The 19,193-nt window shown below is 54.3% G+C and overlaps 1 protein-coding gene across 3 annotated transcripts in view; it reads left to right on the top strand.

Annotated features, from left to right (window-relative positions):
• ERI3 (ERI1 exoribonuclease family member 3) overlaps nucleotides 1–18,831 on the top strand; it is a 130,037-nt gene extending 111,206 nt beyond the window's left edge. For all 3 annotated transcript variants that reach the window (XM_036387760.2, XM_036387759.2, XM_036387758.2), the window contains exon 8: nucleotides 17,269–18,831. In XM_036387760.2, the coding sequence (XP_036243653.1) occupies nucleotides 17,269–17,351 (83 nt within the window). In that variant the 3' untranslated portion in view covers nucleotides 17,352–18,831. The remainder of the gene's footprint in view (nucleotides 1–17,268) is intronic.
• Nucleotides 18,832–19,193: the final 362 nt, after the last annotated feature.

The raw sequence follows: 19,193 nt of genomic DNA, 5'->3' as shown, positions 1-19,193 counted from the left end.
AAACATTCTGGGTTCCAAAAATCACCTTCCCAACAGACGTCAAGGCTTTGTTCTGAAACATCGTGGTAAATATGAAAAAACCTTGCGCTGGCAAGTAACTAGAATTTAAGGGAAATAGTGACATTCTTGTCATTCTTGTTGATGGCAATGTATTAATGGTTTGGGCTGGAATTTCCTGGGAAAAGAATTCAGTGTGAGTTAACATCCAGCATGCAATGTCTCAGCTGATTCACTAAATTTTGGGGAAAATCACTGTGGGTCACATCAGAGCAAGAGCAAGCCACCAGCCCTTCCTTAGTCGCAACACACGTCCCCCATGTGCTCCTGGGGTGAGGGCAGGCAGGAACACAGCTCCCATGTCTCTAAGCCTACAGGGGTCGGGCTTTGCTCTCTCCAGCAACCCTGTGCACTGCAGCATGTTGCACATTACCTAAGGAACATTAATTAACATTGCTGGAAGATCTCAGGAAAGGTGCAATTTGAATGGTCTGGCACCACAGTCATTCGGATGCTGAGTTAATTCAATCCTTGCACACAGTACTCCTACAGATTGTTGGCTTTAAACAAACAGCGGTGACAGATTTGTTGCTGCGGAAATGTGGTCATTAAGTCAGGAGCGTGTGTTTGACCTGAAAGCGATTGAGTGATGGATGCAAGTCATTTTAAAGCTGCAGCAGCCAAAGGATGCTCCTTTTGGAGAGCAATCTTGCATCTAAGGAGTGTAAATAATTTAAACAAACAAGTAAAGTAAGGTGAAAGCACTGCTGTGTTGTGGCACTAAATGCAAAGCAAGGCAGTCCTGTGGTGAAGAGAGCTCCTTTGCACAGCACTGTCATAAAGAGGTGCAAGGTACCAGCTTAGAGGCTGTCTGTGGGCATAAATGGTACCAACCAAGCTCCCTTCACTTCACAGTCACCCATGGGAGCTGTGCATCTGCCGCACTCCGAGTGTGAGCAGTGCAAGCACTGTGGGATCCCCAAGGAGCAGTAATCAAAGTGGTAGAGATCACCTCCGTGTCCTGGAAGAGCAAGACTCACATGTCCTGCAGTGTGGCACTGTGCCACTCCAGCTGCTCCTCTTGTCAAGCTGAAGGAGGCTGATACTCCCTTGACTTCCACACAAGGTCTGGCTGGTCTTGTCCAGCAAGGAAGGTTTGGTGAACCAGGAGCTTGGCATGCTCCATGCCAGCCTTGCTCTGAGCCATCCTCTCATTGCTGTTGAAGATCCTGTCACTGGTCACATCACAGGGTGTGCACATTATGCTGCTGGATGTGGTGTCCCTGTAATGAGGCTGGCACTTACTGTGCATTAGGAGCAGCCACTGCTTAAGCCTCAATATCTCGGCCATTTAATTTAATGGGTTTTTTAAAATACCAAAAGCAATTAAGTTCACATTGTGAGCTAATCGCCTACAAAATTTCATTTCAAAAATGCTCCGACTGTTTGTGAGAGGATTGCTGGAAAGCAGCCCAAATATGCCACCATGTCTGTCTGTGTGTCCTTCTTTGCCTTCCCTCTTTTCCAACCAGAGTTAAGCAGACTTCTCAAAAGGAAATAATCACATTCTCAGTTCCCTGCTTTTCTGATAGTTTTCCTCTGGTGTGAATTTTGCATGTCTAAGTTAAATGCCAGTGATTGGTGATGATTATAGTGCACAGCTGGTACTACAAGAGTGGAAAACAGGGGTTTGAGGTCTGGCTGATGGGCAAGAGCCAGCTGTTGCTGGGGAGTGAGTGGGCACACAGCTGTGTATCCAGGCCAGGAGTATATGGTGGGAGCTCTGATATTGTGTCACCACTGCCTTGAGGCCACGTGTCTGTGCTACTGCCCAGGGCGTGTAAGAGGTGCCTGAGCAATAACACCCAAACCTTGCACAAGCCTTTCTGCTTTGGAAAAGTGTTCTGGGTGAGCTGTTTGCAGCATGTCCACCATGTCCCATGGTGGCTGCCCTCCCTATCCTCCTCCTGCCTTAGCAGCTTCAGCTCACGGCATTCATCCGTGGCAGTCCCTGCAGGGACCAGCTTGCCTGTAGGCTGCCAGGCTTTATCAGATCGGAGAAGAGCCAGAGGTCTTTGTCAGAGATTACTTGTTCTCCTAAACAGTCATGTTACTGAATATGGAATAATCTCCCCTCAACATCCAGCTGGGGGTTTTGTTTCCTTCACTGTGGGCTATCATGTTAACACTCTCCTTAAAGCACCTTTGCCAGCTGAGTCACCCATGTGATGCCCATCACCTGACCAGCACGGTGGGCAGGTGCACACTCCACACCACTGTCCACCAAGCTGCCTGCCCTCAGTGTGTTTAGCTGAGCCATGCATGGCTGCCATCCCATTTTGGCTGTGGTGTTGCCTTCTCCATACTCCCATTGCCATCCCCCCCAGCTGGTTTCCCTGGCTGGCAGTGGGGAGGTGATTTATGGAGTCCCACATGCACCCGGTGAGTCCGGCTCTCTGTGTTTCAGGGAGATCCATCGCACAGGGAGGGGAGGTCACTGCGTTGCAGGTTTGCTAACCTTGCCCGCTTATTAAAAATGGTAAAAGCCTCCCTCAGGACTCGTGAAGTATAGATCCAAAGAGCTCCATATGCTGTTCCCCTTAATGAGATGTCTGCCTGAAGAGCAATAGCAAAACACACCATCCAGTGCAGGGTCCCTATAGCTAGATGGCCTGGCTGTAAACAGAGCCGTCCGTCTTAATGGGCTATCGTGTAAAAACTTCTCCCAGTCAATAAATCAAAGGGGCTCCATTTATATCATGTGCTGCCTTCGCTATTAGGCTGCCTCTGGATGGCATGTTCTGATACAGAGCTCCCCGGGCCTGCCAGACAAGGCCAGAGGCTCTAATAGGCATTTAATTTAGGCTTCCCTGTGCTGATACCCATGCAGAGTTCAGCATCTGGGACTCAGCAGGGGCTCCCTCGTGGTTTGGGGTGGCCCTGCTGTGCAGGAAAGGGCACCCATGGATCAGCACCTGGCAGGCATCACCTCCCCTGCCCCTGCTGGGTAGGAGCCTCTGGTGTACAGGGAACCAGACTCTCTCTGTCAAGGGGTGTGTGGGTTTGGCGAGCACCCCACTCGGTCAGGAGCAGAAGCCACAGCTTGGCGCAGTTATTTATTTTTCATCCCCTCCCTTGTGCTGCTCAGATGCCACCGGAGGAAGTTCCGCTTCAGCCACCATCCCAGGCAGAGATATTAGTCCTCATTACTAATTAAAGGAAGCAGGAGTAATTGACGGATGGTGGATGGCAGGGGAGCCAGTGTGATGAACAGCCCCTGTCCCTGTGCCGGGGACGCATGCTGAGCGCTACCTGTTAGCTACAAATAAACAAACCTGATAAATAATAAATAGTTTGAGAAGAGTGGGAAAGCATTATTTAAATTAATAGGGATTAGAGGGAGAGGTCTGAAAGAGCATTCCTCCAGATGAGCTATCCGTGGACAGACAGGGACTCATTTGTTGCAGACTGGAGTAAACAAGGAGAAGGGGAGGATTCATCACAGCAGGGCCTCGCAGCGCTTCTAGGGCTGGCAGCAGCATGGCTGTACTTCTCCTGGCCACCCCTGCATCAGGGCTCCCTGTGTGCCTGCTGCCTCAGCCGTGCCACTGTGCTGTCACACCTCTGGTGCCAGCCTGGGGCACTGGGTGCTCTCAGGGAGTCAGGGTGCTGCAGCAGAGCAGTGGGGAGCGGATGCTGGGCTCTGGCTGCTGCCAGGGTCCCACACCACGACAGGGCACCTGCAAGTTTTCCCAGACAGCTTGATGGCTACCTGCAGCCTGCCTCCACCCAGGCACCCACTGACAGCCACGGGTTGGTCCCAGCCGGCAAATCCGGCTGCAGGGGGGTCTCTCCTCACGCCCTGACATTTGGATACCACCCTGCCTGCTCAGGGCAGGAGGCTGGGATGGTGGAGGAAGGAGGAATGCTGTGGGAGGCAGGGGAAAGAGGGGAGGACAGACGCTCTGCTCGCTATCATATCTACTCCATCTTATCACCACAGTAATTTGATGATAAAAAATAATCCGAGGCTGGAAAGGAAACATGTGTAGTGGAGTAAAGATTGAATGTAGGTGGATTGTGCCCTGGGGCGGCGGCTGGGAGATAGAAGGAAATGTCCTTCTGTTTGACATACTGCCGAGTCGCAGCCGTGCCCCTGCCCTGCCCGAGGCACGGGGAGCCCGCTGGCCCCTGGGCCATGTGCTGGGCAGCGCGGTGCCTGTTGCGGGCCCGCAACACCTCCTGCCCTCCGCCTGCACCTCCTGTGACCCCCCAGGACCCTGTGGGGTGCTACCCCCCACCCTTTCACCCCACAGCTCGTTCCCAGCACACTTCTGGTTATTTTTTTTCCCTTTGGTTATGCTTCACAACTCATTTTATCAGCTGTCAGTAACCAAATGTCTTTTTTAAGGAGTGGGTTATAGCCACTAATGTACTGAATGCTATTGCACTGGCTGCAGTTAGTGTTCCACGGCTAAATTACTATAATTAATGTTCCACTAGAACTGTTTGTAACAGGCGGCTGCGGGAGCCCCAGGTCTGGGCTTTCACAGCCACTGAGTTATCTCTCCTCCCCGGAGAAAGCGCCTCTCACAAAGGGGAGGGACGAGGTCAGCACTGGGACAGGCAGGCACTCGCCGAGCCAGCTCCAGCAGATGAGTGGCCGGGGAGCTGTTCCTGGGGTACAGACTCCCTGTGTCACCCCATCTCGGCTCTGTGCCCCGTGGGAGTGGCAGGGGGTGCAGTGGAATTCCTGCTGGGATTGTCAGGGCACTGCTGCATCGCCAGGGCTTCGCCTATCGCCCTCCGCGATTGCGTTTTAAAGATGGAGCACGGTGCCTAGAGAAACGCTTCCAAAACTCGCTAAGGGCAGTCAGCAGAGATGTTTCCCTGTGCCAGGCATGGCACTTCAGCCCGCACTCCACACCAAGTCTGCACCCAAAACCATCCCTGCTCTCACCTCTCAGTGAGGCCAGAGGTGCAGGGGGAAAAAATTTGCTCGGCGGGCACACACACCCCTTGTTTCGCTAAATGCATTGTTCAATACCTGCAACAAACAGATTAGCCGAGGCTTTATCAGGGACAAGAGAAGGGAGAGCAGTGTGATAATGGTTTTCAGCAAATCCTCGGGCTGTCACAGATTAGAGCCGCGGCAGGAGCATTATCAGCCCTTTCCTCCTCTCCCCATCACCTCCCCCTTTGTCTCTTCTCACCATCGGATTTCTCCAGCCAATCTATCCCTGAGAGAGCCGGGCAGATACAAGAAGAAGTCGGTTTCCATCTGATCTGCAATTGGTTTTTCTCGGCAGCCGATCCGTGTCGCAGCATTGATCCGTGGGCCCCCCAGCGCTTGTCACCTTGCGTGTCTGGAGAGGAAGGTGGCCCAAGGAAGGGGGGCTGGGGTGGGGATGCTTTAAACTTGCTGTGTGCCATTGATCTGCAGGCAGGAGCATGGCCAGGCCAGCCCTGCCAGGCAGGAAGGCACGAGCCACCTGCCCTCATCAGAGGAGTTTAAATGGCTGTGACCTTCTTATTAAAGGAGAGGAATGTCTTTGGAAGGCCAGCGGGAAGAGGGGGCCAACCCCAGGCCCTGGGGCAGGTGGTTGGGAGCTGCCCAGCCCTCACCATCTCACCAAGGGACAGCTCAATGAGACTGGCACTGGGGTGCTGGGAGCCTGCAGGGCACCGTCCTCTCTCAGAGGGGTCACCCACTGCACCCACATCCCCATTTCTGCTGCACACCTCTCTGTGCCACACTGCAGCATGGCCTGGCTTGAGTGGGGACCCCTGTCTTGGCTCTGCAGCTTGCCCAAGCCTGTGGGAGAGAAGCTGCCAGGTGGGAGCTGTTGGGTTGACCCCAGTGGGTGGGCAGCTTTCTCAGGAGACCTGAAGTTGCAGAAAGTTGTTTTTTCCTTCTAAATGTGGGACACAAGGCTGTCTTTTGTCCCAATGACTGCAGCCAGGGCCTGCAGGCCCCATCAGGTAGGGGTTTGTTGAAATACCTGAATGCTCAGGAGCCATGGCCCAATGGGCAGGGCAGCAATGCTGTACCAGGCAGGACCCAGCAACTTTGGAGTCAAGCTGGGACATCCTGTCTGTGCCTTACCCTTCTGCCAGGTTCCTGCTAGGGTAGAGCTGTGGCAGCTCTGCCTTGTCTTGCCTTTTCTGGCTGACCTGAGGGATGGTATGCAGGTGGGTGGGAGGGCAAAAGGGGATATAACAAGTAATGGCCCCAAGTGTGGAAACAGTGTTAATAAAGTGTATTTCACTTTTAATTTTGGCATATAATGTAATGATCTTTTTTAAGGCCCTATCATATTATCTGCATGACTAGATTATTGAGTCTTCATCATCTCCAGATAAATTTATGACCAGGATGATGTTTGGAATTTATTATCAGTCAATAGAGCTCAATACTGTAACAAGGCGTGTAATAAGATATACATATTTAATGATCCGGAGTAAAACAGCCCTGCTAATGGGCAGGATGAGACGGAGGCTGGAGCATTAATTTCCATCCCCTGCCCCTTTCCACGGGAGCCTGCACCATTCAGATGGGATGCAGCCCCAGGGTCCTGTGTGTTGCCTGAGGTCAGAGCAGGGACTGGCTCTGGGGGATAGAGAGGAGCACAGCCCTCATGCTGCTGTGGCTGTGAGCACGTGCCTGCTGCATGTGTGCACTCGTGGGAAGGCACATGTACCACCCATCCCTGCAGAGATGTGCAGCTCTGTCTCACGCAGCACACAGCTCTCTTACATGGCTTTGCAGGTCTGGCTGACATCCCTGTCTGTGCCAGGTAAGGACTGTCACACAGCCACTTTGCAGGTGGCTCTCTCCAGCCCAGCAGTCTGGGCAAACCTTGCACAAAGCTGCTGCTCCAGCAGCTGCTGAGATGGCTGGAAAACCCACAGAATACTTTCTATGTTCCAGGGGCAAGCCTGAAATCCTGCCTCTGGGGCAGTGCAGCACTCTCCAGCTCAACAAGGAGAGCAGAGCCGGGGCAGACAGATGCACTCTGTCCACACCACATGAGGACTTCTCTAGCCCAGCAAAGCCCTTGGTGGGGCCACAGTCCCATGTGGCCTCACAGAGTCCCCCACGCTCTGGCTCGCCTGGCTGTCTCCCTGACAGGAGACCAGACAGCAGCAGAGCAGGCACAGCCCAGGGAGGCAGCAGGTCTGTGTGCCCAAGCACCCTGGCCCTGTGTGCAGCTTCCCACAGACTGTCATGTTGAACAGGGGGCCATCTCCTTTGCCAGGTTATATTTTGAGCTGCCAGCACTGATTTTTCCAGCCTTTTGGGATGTTATTAAATTACTTTCCAAGGACTTTTAATAAGCACTTTTGATACCTTTGAAGCGTGCAGCTTTGTGGGAAGATTACAGTCCCGCATCCATCTCGCTGGGAGAGAAACAATGGCAGCAGGGCTGGTGTTTGATCTCTCCTCCAGAAGGCGAGAGAGGGTTTGGGTTAGACAAAGAGGTGAGCTGCTGATTTAGAGCTAATGTTTAAAAATAGGTAGGTCTCCCTCCAAGATAGAGAGACCTGCCCTCCTCTGTGTAATCGCCTGCCTCTGCCTCGCTGGACTTGCAGAAACACAGCTCGCTTTATTTGAAGGCTTCGAGTGCAGCATCGCAGTTTGATTCTTGGTCCTTTTAAAGCTATAACTAGGCCATCTGACCAAGCTTTAAAGAGCAGGAGAACTTTCCATTAGGACTTGCGACACACTCTTGGCAGCACTGGAATTGCATTCTCGCCTTTTATTTCCTTTCTCTGACATCTCATGTCACTCAGGCAGGAGAAACTCAGCTTTATAAACTCACTCATCTCTACCTTGAAATTTCTCCCTAATTAGGGTCCCAATCCCAGTGAAGGGACTGGATGTCAGGAGCTGGATGTGGAACAGAGCAAACAGCAGTGGTGGAGGTCAAACCAAACTGTTCCCTGCAGCCCAGGTACCACCTGGCCCCAGCAGCATCAGTCAGGGGCAGGGACACAGCATCTCCCATGTCTGTGCCCACAGCTCCCACACAGGAGAAACAGAGCCACCATCCCTGCCATGCCAAACATCGGCATGTCTGGCCCCTGTGCTGCCTCAGGCAGGGACCATCAGATGAGTTACAGCACCACGAGCACCCAGCTCTGCCAGGCATGCCTTCACTGCAGGGAGAAAAGGTGTCAAGGGAGTCGAATTCCCTTTATCTGTGGATAACTACTGCTGCCTTTAACTGCCTGGAATAAACTAGCCATAAATATCATGATCATAAGTGCTTAGATATGGCAACTTTACACTGAACAGAGGTTTTAACCTTCCCTGCGGAGGATATCCAGCTCTACATCACTGACTGTTTCCATTCAGCTGCACGGCCAAAGACAAGCCCTTGATGAACTGCTCAGAGCAGCTGCACCAGCTACTGGCCACCTCTCAGCCTGGTCTAACCCCAGTCCTTACCCCAGTTTTGGGGTAGGACCTCTCTCCTGCTTTCAGGGCCAGACAAGAGTCCTGCTGCCCTCTCCCCCCTGCCAGCATTCTTTCCTCCTCCAAGGAATCACCAGCATTGGAGCCCTTTACTGGGCTCCTCTGGGGCTCCATCTTCCATTCTCATTCCCACCCACAAGGAGGGTCCAAGCCACCAACTTCTGCAGCAACTTGTCACCATCACCTTGTCCCTGAGCCAGGCCAGGGGTCCCATATCAGCAAGAGGGCAGTTTGCACCTTCCCTGCTCCTTGCCAGTGCCCCGCCGTGACTTTATTTTGCATGGCGACTTTGAGGGGAGCTGTAAAACACTCAGACGAGTTAAATAATACACGACAGTGTACGGTATAAATTACAGGAAGCCAGCGGTGGAGCGACATTGTATGCTGAATAAATTAAAGGCTGCGTGACTTACAGGCAGGATTGATCTGCCCAGCATTTTGTTTAGTGACGTGCTTGTCATAAGGGAGAGCTAATTACAGGCGCGGAGGCGCGCGGCTCCGGTGCTGGGGAGCACAGAGCAGGCTGGGCTCACCAATGTCACCAGGGTCCCTGCACTTCCAGGATTTGCCCTTTCTGAGGCCAGCCACATGCCAGGCCCCCTTAGCTGGATGCCTGCTGTTTTCCCAGGGCCATCCAGCACTGTCACAGCCCAGGAAAAGGACTGTGCTGCCACAGGGAGCTGCCACGGTCTGGAAGTGGGTGTGCTCGTGTGGGGGACACAGGCAGCTGGTGGCTCTGGGGGCTGCCCTGAGCAAGGGCTGGTGTTGGGGCTGCCTCAGCAGCTTAAGGGAAATAGAGATATTCTATCCTGCTACCATTCTTAATGAAGCAGAGCCATATAGGAGCGCATCCTTTGCTCCTGTGGCATTTCTGAGCCCAGTGCTGCTCACAAGGTGACACAGGGATTTCACTGCTCTGGGGTACCCAGGACTGGCTGAGCAGCAAAGCTGAGAGCTGTGGGGGCTGATTTGGAGACTGAAGAGTACAAAAAGACAAGTACAATTCAGAAATTGGGTAGGGATCCTGTAATAGCAGGATGCTGCTGTGAGCCACCAAGGGAAGGGGCAGTCTTCTTCAGGTCACAATTTGGACTGGATAATTTTGGGGAAGATGTGCTTTACCCACATGGGTGTGGGAGACTGGTGAGAGGCTTGGATTCAGCTGGGTGACTTTAACCACCAAACTCGGGGCTGAGTTTGGAGGTTTGTCCTGCTGGGCTCCGGAGCATGGATGGCTCCTGTGCCAGGAGGTCTGTCCGCATTGCCTGCACAGCTGAGCGATGCCGTGCAGGCTGTGGGCAGCCCTCGAGGTCACGGCAGAGGCTGTGCCATGGGGCTGGTGCAACGGGGACCTCCCTGTCCTGCCACAAGGGTGCGGTGGCTGGAGAGCTCCGTGCTCCGGAGCGGGAGCGGGCCGGCCAGCGGGACGGCTCGGCGGATGTCTGTCACTCGCTGGGATTATGAGTAGTGAGTGTAATGCATCGGCGTATGAATAGGGTTGTCTGGCTGATGGTGATGTATCGTTTTTCATTACTGCCTCTCAAGCCCTCCCTGCTTCACGTGTGGAAATTCTATTTATTCCCTAATTTGTAAAAATTCCCTCCTTATCTGATACCAATCAGGGAGGGGTAATTGGCTCTCCAGGGCTAGCGGCTGGGGTCCTGATGAAGAGATATGTGTGTCTGCTCTGGCTGTCCAGGCACCCTGCCCTGCTGCACCAGCGACACGGGCCACAATTAATAATGATTTGCAAATGGCAGACAAGCAATAACGCAGAAAGATGTCCAGCCAGCCTCCTGCCCGCCCCTTAATTTCCTTCTGTAATATAAATGGCACAGGAACGAAAATTCAGCGCTATAAATTCTGAAATTAGTTATTCACCATAATAAATGGTTCCCTTTTTGGTGCACTGTTCTCCCCATCCTTCTCCCCTGACCCCCCCACTTCCTCCTCCCCTCCCAGCCCCCTTGCCTGCTACCTACTTCATTTGAGTCCTAATATGCAAATGCTGTAATTTAACGGGATGGTGAAGTTGATTTTCATGTTAACTTAATTACTTTGATTTATGAAGGGCTGGGATGTAGACACAGCTCCATCCTTGCCCACCTCCCACCCTCACCCCTCTGCAGTCCTGCTGACCCGCTGCCTCTCTTCCCTTTTCTTCCCTTGGCTCAGTCCTCTTTTCCTCTTCTTCCCAAGTTTAGTGTTTTATTAGCTGCCTTTAAGTGGACATAAGTCCTCACGACAATCGCATGATGCGGAGGACAAATTCCCCGTCCTGCCTTGTTTAATCGTGCCTGGATAATGGATGTATAATTGACTCATTTGAATGCTTTTGCCTACAGGAGTGCAGAGCATTAAATGTTTGATTGCCTTAATTTCCAAACAGATCATTATCCCCTTCTTACCCGCTCTTAATAAACACTTTATGAGGATTTTTTTTTGTAAAGGAAAAAAATCTCCACTCCTCGTACTTCTCTGAAGTGATAAACTCTAATTAAGTCTAATATTTAAAAATATGGTAATGGTGACTTGTTTGAATAAGTGGCCTGCATTTCCATAATTTCATTATTACGTAAAACACGCTAATTATTTGAAGTGTGCTTATTACGAAAAGAGAAATCTCCTTCTAATAAAGATGAAATTGGCTTTTTTCCCTGTATTGCTGTGCACGCCGCTCCCCTTCTCTCCTGGACGGTGAGTGGCCACAGCCAGGAGCGGGGTGATGGCAGCATTCGCTTTGTTTGCTAGGGAAGGCTGCCAGCCAGGGATGCTGCATGTGCAGGAACAGGCACAGAAGGCTGAAGGGCAAGGAACAGGCAGAGGCTGAGGTCTCTGTGCACCCTGAGTCACCCTTGGCCCCAGCAACATTGGTGCCCTTTGGGCTCATGGCTCCAGGAGTTGTGGGGAACATTGCAAGCTCAGTCCCTGCTGCCCATTCCCTCCAGCAGGGATGCCCCAGCTGTCGTGGTTTGCCCACATGGCATCGCCTGTGCCAGGCTGTCCAGCAGCCTGTGGGCTGGAAGGTGTCTCAGCAGCTGGGTGTCTTGGCAGTGCAGAGGCCCCAGCCACCCAGCTCTGCCCTGGAAGAGGGTCAACATGGTGGGTGCATGATGGGAAGAGTGGTTCCCAGTGCAGAGGATGGGAGGAAGCATCCTGTCTCCCACAGGGTGACAGTGACCAGCCTGGGTGGCAGAAATTGCCCAAGGCAGCAGATTGATGGTCAAGACTGGTCTCCTTTTGCTGCTCTTCCTACTGAGCTGGGAACTGCCAGAGATGGGCCCTCCCTGCTCCAAGTGTCCCTGCTGGGGTAAACAGGATTTGGAGGTCTTGCTGACCCCAGTGTGCAGGGAGTGGGACAGGCATCATGTCCCTCTGGGACAGACACAGGTTGAAGGAGGATGAGTATGAATAGTGTCCAACCCCTCATCAGAGCCTGTGCGGGCACTCTGTGGCGGGGCAGGCAGGGAGGCACTGGGATGAAGTCAATATAAAACTAATTTTCTTTTCTTCATGAAGAAATGAGGTGTGTGGCAGTAACGTAATTGCAGATAATGAGGTAAGTTATTCTTAATATTCTGCACGTCGCTGTCAGCTCCACCTAATATACCTGCCGGCTGTGCGGGACACGCTCAGCCCCTTGCCCCGTGCGCGGGATTATGAGGCCATTAATTAGGGAGCAGCTCGGCAGGACCATCCCTGGCATCCCTGTGGATCCCTGGGAGCTGGGAGCACTTGGTTCTGACACGTCCTTGTCACCACTATGCGGGCATCCTGGTGTCCCCACCTTGCCCAGCGTGTCATGGTGGGGATGGATTCAGATCAGACACAAACTCCCCCCAGCTGCAGTGTGGACACGGTGAGTGACACAAGAGCTCTGTGTGCTGGGAAAATGCTGTCACTCCCTGCCCTGACAGTGACATCCCTGCTCACAGGGAGCAGCACAGCCCACTGAGGGGACACAGCACCCAGTGCTCCCATTCACGATTGCTGGGGATGCCAGCAGCAGTGCCAGACTCCATGAGATCTCTGAGGTCCATACAGCAGCCACTGCTCACAGGGCCACCTGCTGTCACCCAGGGGCGGCGGTGGCAGTGGCCGGGCGGGCCTGTTTCCGCTTTGCAGGGAGCTGTTATACAAAGGCAGCAGTGATATTATTCATTAACAGTAATCTGCCATTAGAACATTGACAAATGGCCCCTCGGCGCCTGAGCATCAGTTCTGGTACAGCCCATAAAGCATGGGGACAGTTTAAATATGGACCTGCTCAGCTCGGGCCGGGGGTGATCCGTCTTCCCGGCCATAGCACAGGTGCAGTGGGGTTGCCTCCAAATGAGCACGTTTGGGGGGGCCCTGCAGTCCCTGACCACCCCCAGCCCAGCGGGGCAGCTGCTGGGATGGAAAAGCTCCCTCCATGCTCCGGAAGCGTCTCGGCCCAGTGCACAGCGGCTGCAGCAGCGCTCAGCCCCCTGAGCCCCCGTGTGGAGGTGTCTGTGTGGTTTGGTCCTGTGGGGAGGTGGGAGAGGTGGGAGAAATGCTGGCAGGGCAGCACACAGAGCCCCTACCCTCCTCCCCAGTGCCTGGGCTGGGTGTGGAGGTGATGCTCTCCTGGAGTGAGCATTGCTGCTCCCAGCAGCCCACTCCAGCAGCACAGACTCCTGCTGATGGAATCCTCAAACTCATGCTAGGTTCGAAGCAGTGCTGCCATGCAGTGGCTGGTGGGAGGGCACATGCCAGGCAGTCAGCCCAGTGCCATGGGCTGGGGGCTTTCTGCTGCCATCTCAGCAGAGGAGTGCAATGAGAATGTCTGTGCCCCTCCAATGACAAGGCAGCCAGTGATGCTGAACGGCCACAAACTCCAGCCTAAACTTAGGAGAGCGTCCTGCTGGCCCATGCGTGTGCATGTGTCACTGTCCTTGGCTGTCACAGCTTGGCAGGAGCTGGAAAGGGCTGAAATGTGGTGTCACAGTGGGTAATGCTGAAACACAGGGGTAGGAGGGTTAAAACCTGGTGGGCTAAGCCAGCCAGGGTGAGTGGAGGCTGGGGTGTCACATTACCCCACACTGCACTGGCAACTGGACCCAAGAGTCCCAGGGGTAGACAGCCCTGGAACCCAGCACCTCAGGGCACTTCAACCCCAGCCACCCTGGGCCACTGCACGGGGACATGGGGCGATGCTCAGAAGCAGCACAGCAAGGTGAGGGGCAGGGATGCAGGGCAGAGCCACTGCTCTGTTTGCATGATAACCCCAGGCTCACCCCTTTCACACACACCGCACAACACCCCTAAATCAATTGCATCTTATTATTACAATATCAATATACAATATTCCTACAATAACACCATTGATTTTCTACTCAGAGGCTGCACCTAAGTCTGTTTTAAAGAGGAGGGAGTTAATAGTGCCCTCATTAAAAATCTATAGATTACCCCCCACCCCAAAAAAAAGAAAAAGCAGTTTATATTCATTAGGGCTATTGAATATAAAGTAATATGTTTGTGTAGGACATTGGAGTAATGTGATAATCCGTCCGCATATCAGGGAGAAATCCACTTAGCAACCCTGTCAGCTTGACAAGAAAAATGTGCCCATAAAGTCGGGAATACATTGAGGGAGTGAGCGGGAGGAGAGCGGGGGTGCGTGCGCATGTGTGCGCCTGTGCAGAGCCATGCTGGCCATCAGCCTGGGACCACCTTCACCCATCACCCTGCTCAGCCCTGGGGCACAGCTGGGCACCCCTCAGGCCCCTGCAGGTGTCTGGGGCTGGGATACACCCAGTGTGCCAGGAGAGGGATCAAGCTGGGGGGCTCTGCAACCTGCCAGCCTCCCCAGCCCCAGGTAGGGGCACCAGACAGTGCAGGTTGGTGGGTGCCAGCCTGGGTGCCAGGGCAGCACCACCACAGCCATGTGCCCCCCAGGGAGAGCTGGGCTGGGTGGGGGCTGCAGCGTGGGCAGGGCTGCCTGTGCCCTCCTGCCAGCCTCGGACTCTGCTTGTCCCCTGCCCCGTGGTCACCTCTGCCATGGATTAAGCACTGAAAAGCAGCAGAGCAATACCGGTCGCGCTCTCTTAGGCTGTCAATTGCCATTTTTGTAATAGAAATTCCTTTCACAAGGTAACGACGGCCAGATTTAGAGGATTTCATATTGTTAATAATTCCCCAAACAGCCATCTGACTGTGTTGTTTTAAAAGCCGCTTAGTTTTTTGCTTTGGAGTTTATGAAAATCTCCCACTCTAATATCCCGAGAGCCAGCCTATAATTGTGTTATTAAATCAATCGGAGCGGATTACATTGTAAAATCAATAGATGGCTGTAATTGCATATTAGAAAGTTGTTCTACTGTTGTTGATTTTTTTTTACATGGATAATTATAATAAGAGTGTTTACCTTAGCGCTGATTTGGAATGAGTCTCACTAAATGATGTATGACGAGCTTGGCACACTCGCTGCCAGGGGCCGTGGCATCGTTTGGGACAGCAAGGACAGCACTGGCAGCATGGCCATGTGGGTGGCATTGACCCAAGAGGGTCCCACCAATTTTGCAAGGTGGCAGCTCAGAGTTCAGGGTATCTCCCAGTGCTGCCACCTGGCAACAGAGCACACTGAGGTTTTGGGGAGACAAATGATGGGGTGCAGGAAGCAGACAGCGGTCACAGACGGTATCCCCAGGGACCAGCTTGGGAGTCCCAGGAAGTGCCGTGGGGTCTCACTGCCTGTCTGGCAGCTGCCCAGGTCTCTGTGCAGTTCCCCCTCAGCAATATGGAGCAATAGTCAAGCCCCAGTGCCCACTCCAGCTCGGGGAAGGCTGCAGGCTGTGAGGTTGGCAGTGGGACAACTGGGGCTGTGCTTTCACATCCAGACTGCTCACTTGCCACCCACCTGCCACAGCTCCAGGATTTGCTTTGCTGTTACTTTTTGGGGGTACCAGGCCAGGGCTGGCTGGGTAGGGATACTTTTACCTCAGACAGTTGCACTCCTCTTTCCTCCATTTCCCCAGCTTTTAAGCCATTGTTACCCTGTTAGATCCCAGGGCAGCTGGCTCCAAGGGCTGAGGGTTTTCCAAGGGGCTCAGTTGTCTGGGGGATGAGGTGCAGCAGGTGTTCCTAAGGACAGTGAGGGAATAGCTTGAGTCGGAACAAGTGACAGCAGCAGGAGCTGGCATTGTGGCTTGGCTGGGCAGGACACCTGTCACCTCCAGGGGCCTTGTGTAGCCGTCAGTGTCACCTTGGGTAGCAGAGAGGACAGAGGCACAGAGAGATGGGCTCACCTCTGCCCCCATGCCACCCAGTGGGCTGGGGACCCCCCTCCTTTGTTGGGCTGTCCTCATGCCCAGCTGCTGTCCCCTGTTTGGCACACAAGTGACAGGAAGGGCTGCCACAAGAGGGTCTCAGGGGACGCTCCAGAGGCAGGTGGCACTGATGGAGATGTTACCTCTTCCACTGCCAGCCATCAGCCAGGAACCTGGCAGCTCATGGCAGCCCAAGGGGAGCTGTGTGTGGGGAAAGTCCTGAACCTCCAACAGATGCTGGGGGACAGGAGATGGCTTTGCCAGCGGGTCACTGGGCACAGGGGGGTGGAGAGTGCTGCTGGTGTGGCAGGGAGCATCCAGGAGGCCAGGCAGCCCATCCCTGCGGGCAGATGCCTGGCAGCAGGACAGCGCTGCCCGGCTGCGGGGGGCCCTCAATCCGGCACGCGGCACTGTCAGCAGGCAGCCTGCTGTCTCCTAGACAGTGAAATATGGCCACAATTAGCCCGGATACAGTTCAATTATGATAAACAGCGTTTGCACCCTTTAAGCTGTGATTAAAAGGCCTCCTCCCGTTGATAGAGAGACCTAATTTCACATTATTATCGCTGTAGCTTGATTATAAAGCACTCCCTGGATTTACAGTTGGGAGATGGATGTGGAGGCTTCTTTATCATTTACACATCAGTAATGATGCAGCCTTCCCTCCACCACAACATCCATCGAGCAGCGGCGGGGAGAGGGGGGCCTTGCCTGCACCCCCCTCCCGGGGCACCCTCTCCCCGTGTCAGCCAGGCCCCGCTGCCACACGCAAGTGGGCAAAGTCACCCTTACGGTAACAGCTTGATAAATGGGCGGGCGGTAATGAAATGGAGACATCAAGGCGTGGGGCGAGGAAGAAAGAGTGGTAATCGGAACGAGTGGAGCTGTCCCGAAACGGAGGGGAGCGGGAAGAAGGATCGCCTCTGCGCCGTGTGCTGTCAAGGGAGAAATTACACATTTACTCTTGCTTTTTCTTAAGGAGACGGCCCTCATAGATCAAAACATGGATTTACAAGCCAATTTTCAACATGAAATATAGACACTAGGAATCAATTTAAGCCCAGCTTCTATTTTAGCAAACGGTGCCTGAGTTTAGTCCCAGGTAAATAACACCAGAGCCTTCCCCTTTCCCATCTGGCTGCTCTGCCACAGCCCAGCACCAGGAGTGGCTGTGGCTTGCCATCCCAGCCACCTGCCACTTGTCAAACTCTGGTCGGTGAGCACAGGGAGGCACCACAGGCTGGCTCTGGTGGGGACATGGATGACCCTGACCTTCAGGTCCAGGGCATGGATCCATCTCAGTGCAGCACTGGGTCATTCTGGGATGCAGATGGCCAGTGCTGGGACTGGGAACTCTTCAATCACACCACATCACTGCAAGGTCCTTGGGACAGAGTACCTGGACTGGTGAGGACACAGGCCCGGCATGGGATTCAAAACTTGCTAGAGCAGCTCTTGTTTGGATGATGTCTCTAACGCAGTATCTCTGTGCTTTCTCCTTAGACGACTGCAAGAACATTGCCAACATCATGAAGACACTGGCCCATAGAGGCTTCATCTTCAAGCAGACCTCCAAACCTTTTTGATCCCCGAGGCAAGCCAGGCAAGGGCTGCATGCGCCCGGTGCCGGCAAGGCGGGGAGGACGGGCTCCAGCATTAAACAAAAACCCGGCAACCGAGGCCAGAGGAACCGACACAAAAAAAATCTCAATTTCAGCTGTTAACTCCAGTAGAGGTTGTATATATGGGAAGGCAAATCTGTGTAGACCTGATGTGACTCCCTCTCTGGGCTGCTCCGGACATTATGCCATGCTAGCGGACAGCCGCGTAGGGCGCTTGCACCACATTTTAGACTTGTAGTTCGTTCTTTTTCTTTGGCTCCTGATTTCCGTCCCTCCCTCCATATCCCACCCCGTCCTCCCTCTCCCGCCCCGTAGCCAGAGCATCCCCCATCTCCACCCTGGCATGGGCCATACCCACCTTCCCTTCTTCTTTCTCTTCTCTGGTTTTATGTTTTCAGGCCTCGACGGCTGCTGCAGCGATGCCGGTGTGTGCCTGCACTCGGGCAGCACTCACGGAGGCTCAGTGTGTCCAGACGGCCCCTCACCCTCCCCGCCAGCTCCCCACCCCGCCTCTCCCCTGAGCGCCTTTTCCCCATTTTGAGTCAACACTAACCCCTCTCTGACTCCTGTATGTGACAAACGCGATCCGTCTCTTTATGTTCAAGGTGAAGTGCCTGTATTCTCCGCTGCAGAGCCCCTGGCAGCCCCATCGTGGGCTGCAGGGTCCCGGAGGGCTCCCTTCAGTGAGGCAGGGGCCCAGCGGACAGGTGGGCGGCAGGAGGGAGGTGACAGTGTCCGCATGGAGCCCCGTCCCGTCCCCGTTCCGTCTGCTCGTGCCTCTTGCGGGGCTGGGTGGGATGCCCAGCCCCGCCTCGTCCCCGCCGATCAATTCCAGCTCCATGGGGGACAGGCCCGCCACAGCACCGTGTCCGTGTCCGGTGGTGGACGTGCCAGCGCGCGCTGGCCCCCGGCCCACAGGTACCTGAGCGGGGGAGCTGCAAATTGCCCCAGGCCCCTGAGCGTGCTCCCCACCAACCTCCCTCGGTTCCGAGCTGAGGCTCAGCCCCCCACGTGCTGTGCCCCTCACAGGTCCCCGCGGACGCTCAGCAGCAGCTGGCTTGTTGCCTGAGAGTTGCCGAGCACATCCCCTCCGGCTGGGTGGGCTCCCGGCTGGCCAGGGCGGTTGGGGGGAGCCGTGGGGCGGGCTGAGGGCGCACGTCCTCTCAGTGTCACCCAGCCCCGGGGCCCTGCTGAATGGAGCCCTCGTCCGGGCACTGACCTGCAGGGAGGCTGCAGCCCCAGGCCCGTGCATGCATGGCCTGGAGCGAAGCCGGTGACGGCAGCCAGAAGGGCAATACAGGCACTGAACTTGGCGGTACATGACTGCATGGTGTGTGGTGTTCCAGTTAAACCAACCGATAATGCAACCCCAGCATTTTCATTGTCTAGTTATTCCAATCCTTGCTGTAAATGTGCCACATGAATAAAGTTTGGGGGTAAAGGAGCCCGGGCTGTGCCCATGCATGTGCAAGTTTGTATGGGGGGCAGAGGGAGGGGAGTGCTGCCTGGATATGTGGGAGTAGGGTGCTCCCTGGAGTATGGCACATCCATGCTCCCCGTAAAAGGGATTTTGGCTGTGAAAGGTCAAGGTTCCCTGCTGCTGGGAGCACTGCCCCACTCTCTAGGATGGGCACTGTTGGTGGGCACCAGTTCCACCACCACCACCTGTGCCCCAAGGCAGCTCTGCCCTGAGGATCCCACCAGCCCATCACAGCTGGGCCTTATCCATGGGTGCACCCCATGCAGTTTTCTGCCCAGTGCAGGGTGACAGTCACCACTACCTCCCGCTGGCACCTGTCACCCCAC

Source organism: Molothrus ater, chromosome 9, assembly GCF_012460135.2.
Source record: "Molothrus ater isolate BHLD 08-10-18 breed brown headed cowbird chromosome 9, BPBGC_Mater_1.1, whole genome shotgun sequence".
NCBI classification, from domain to species: Eukaryota; Metazoa; Chordata; class Aves; order Passeriformes; family Icteridae; genus Molothrus; species Molothrus ater.
The sequence above is the reverse complement of the archived record's forward strand: the minus strand, read 5'-3'. Positions and strand labels throughout refer to the sequence as shown.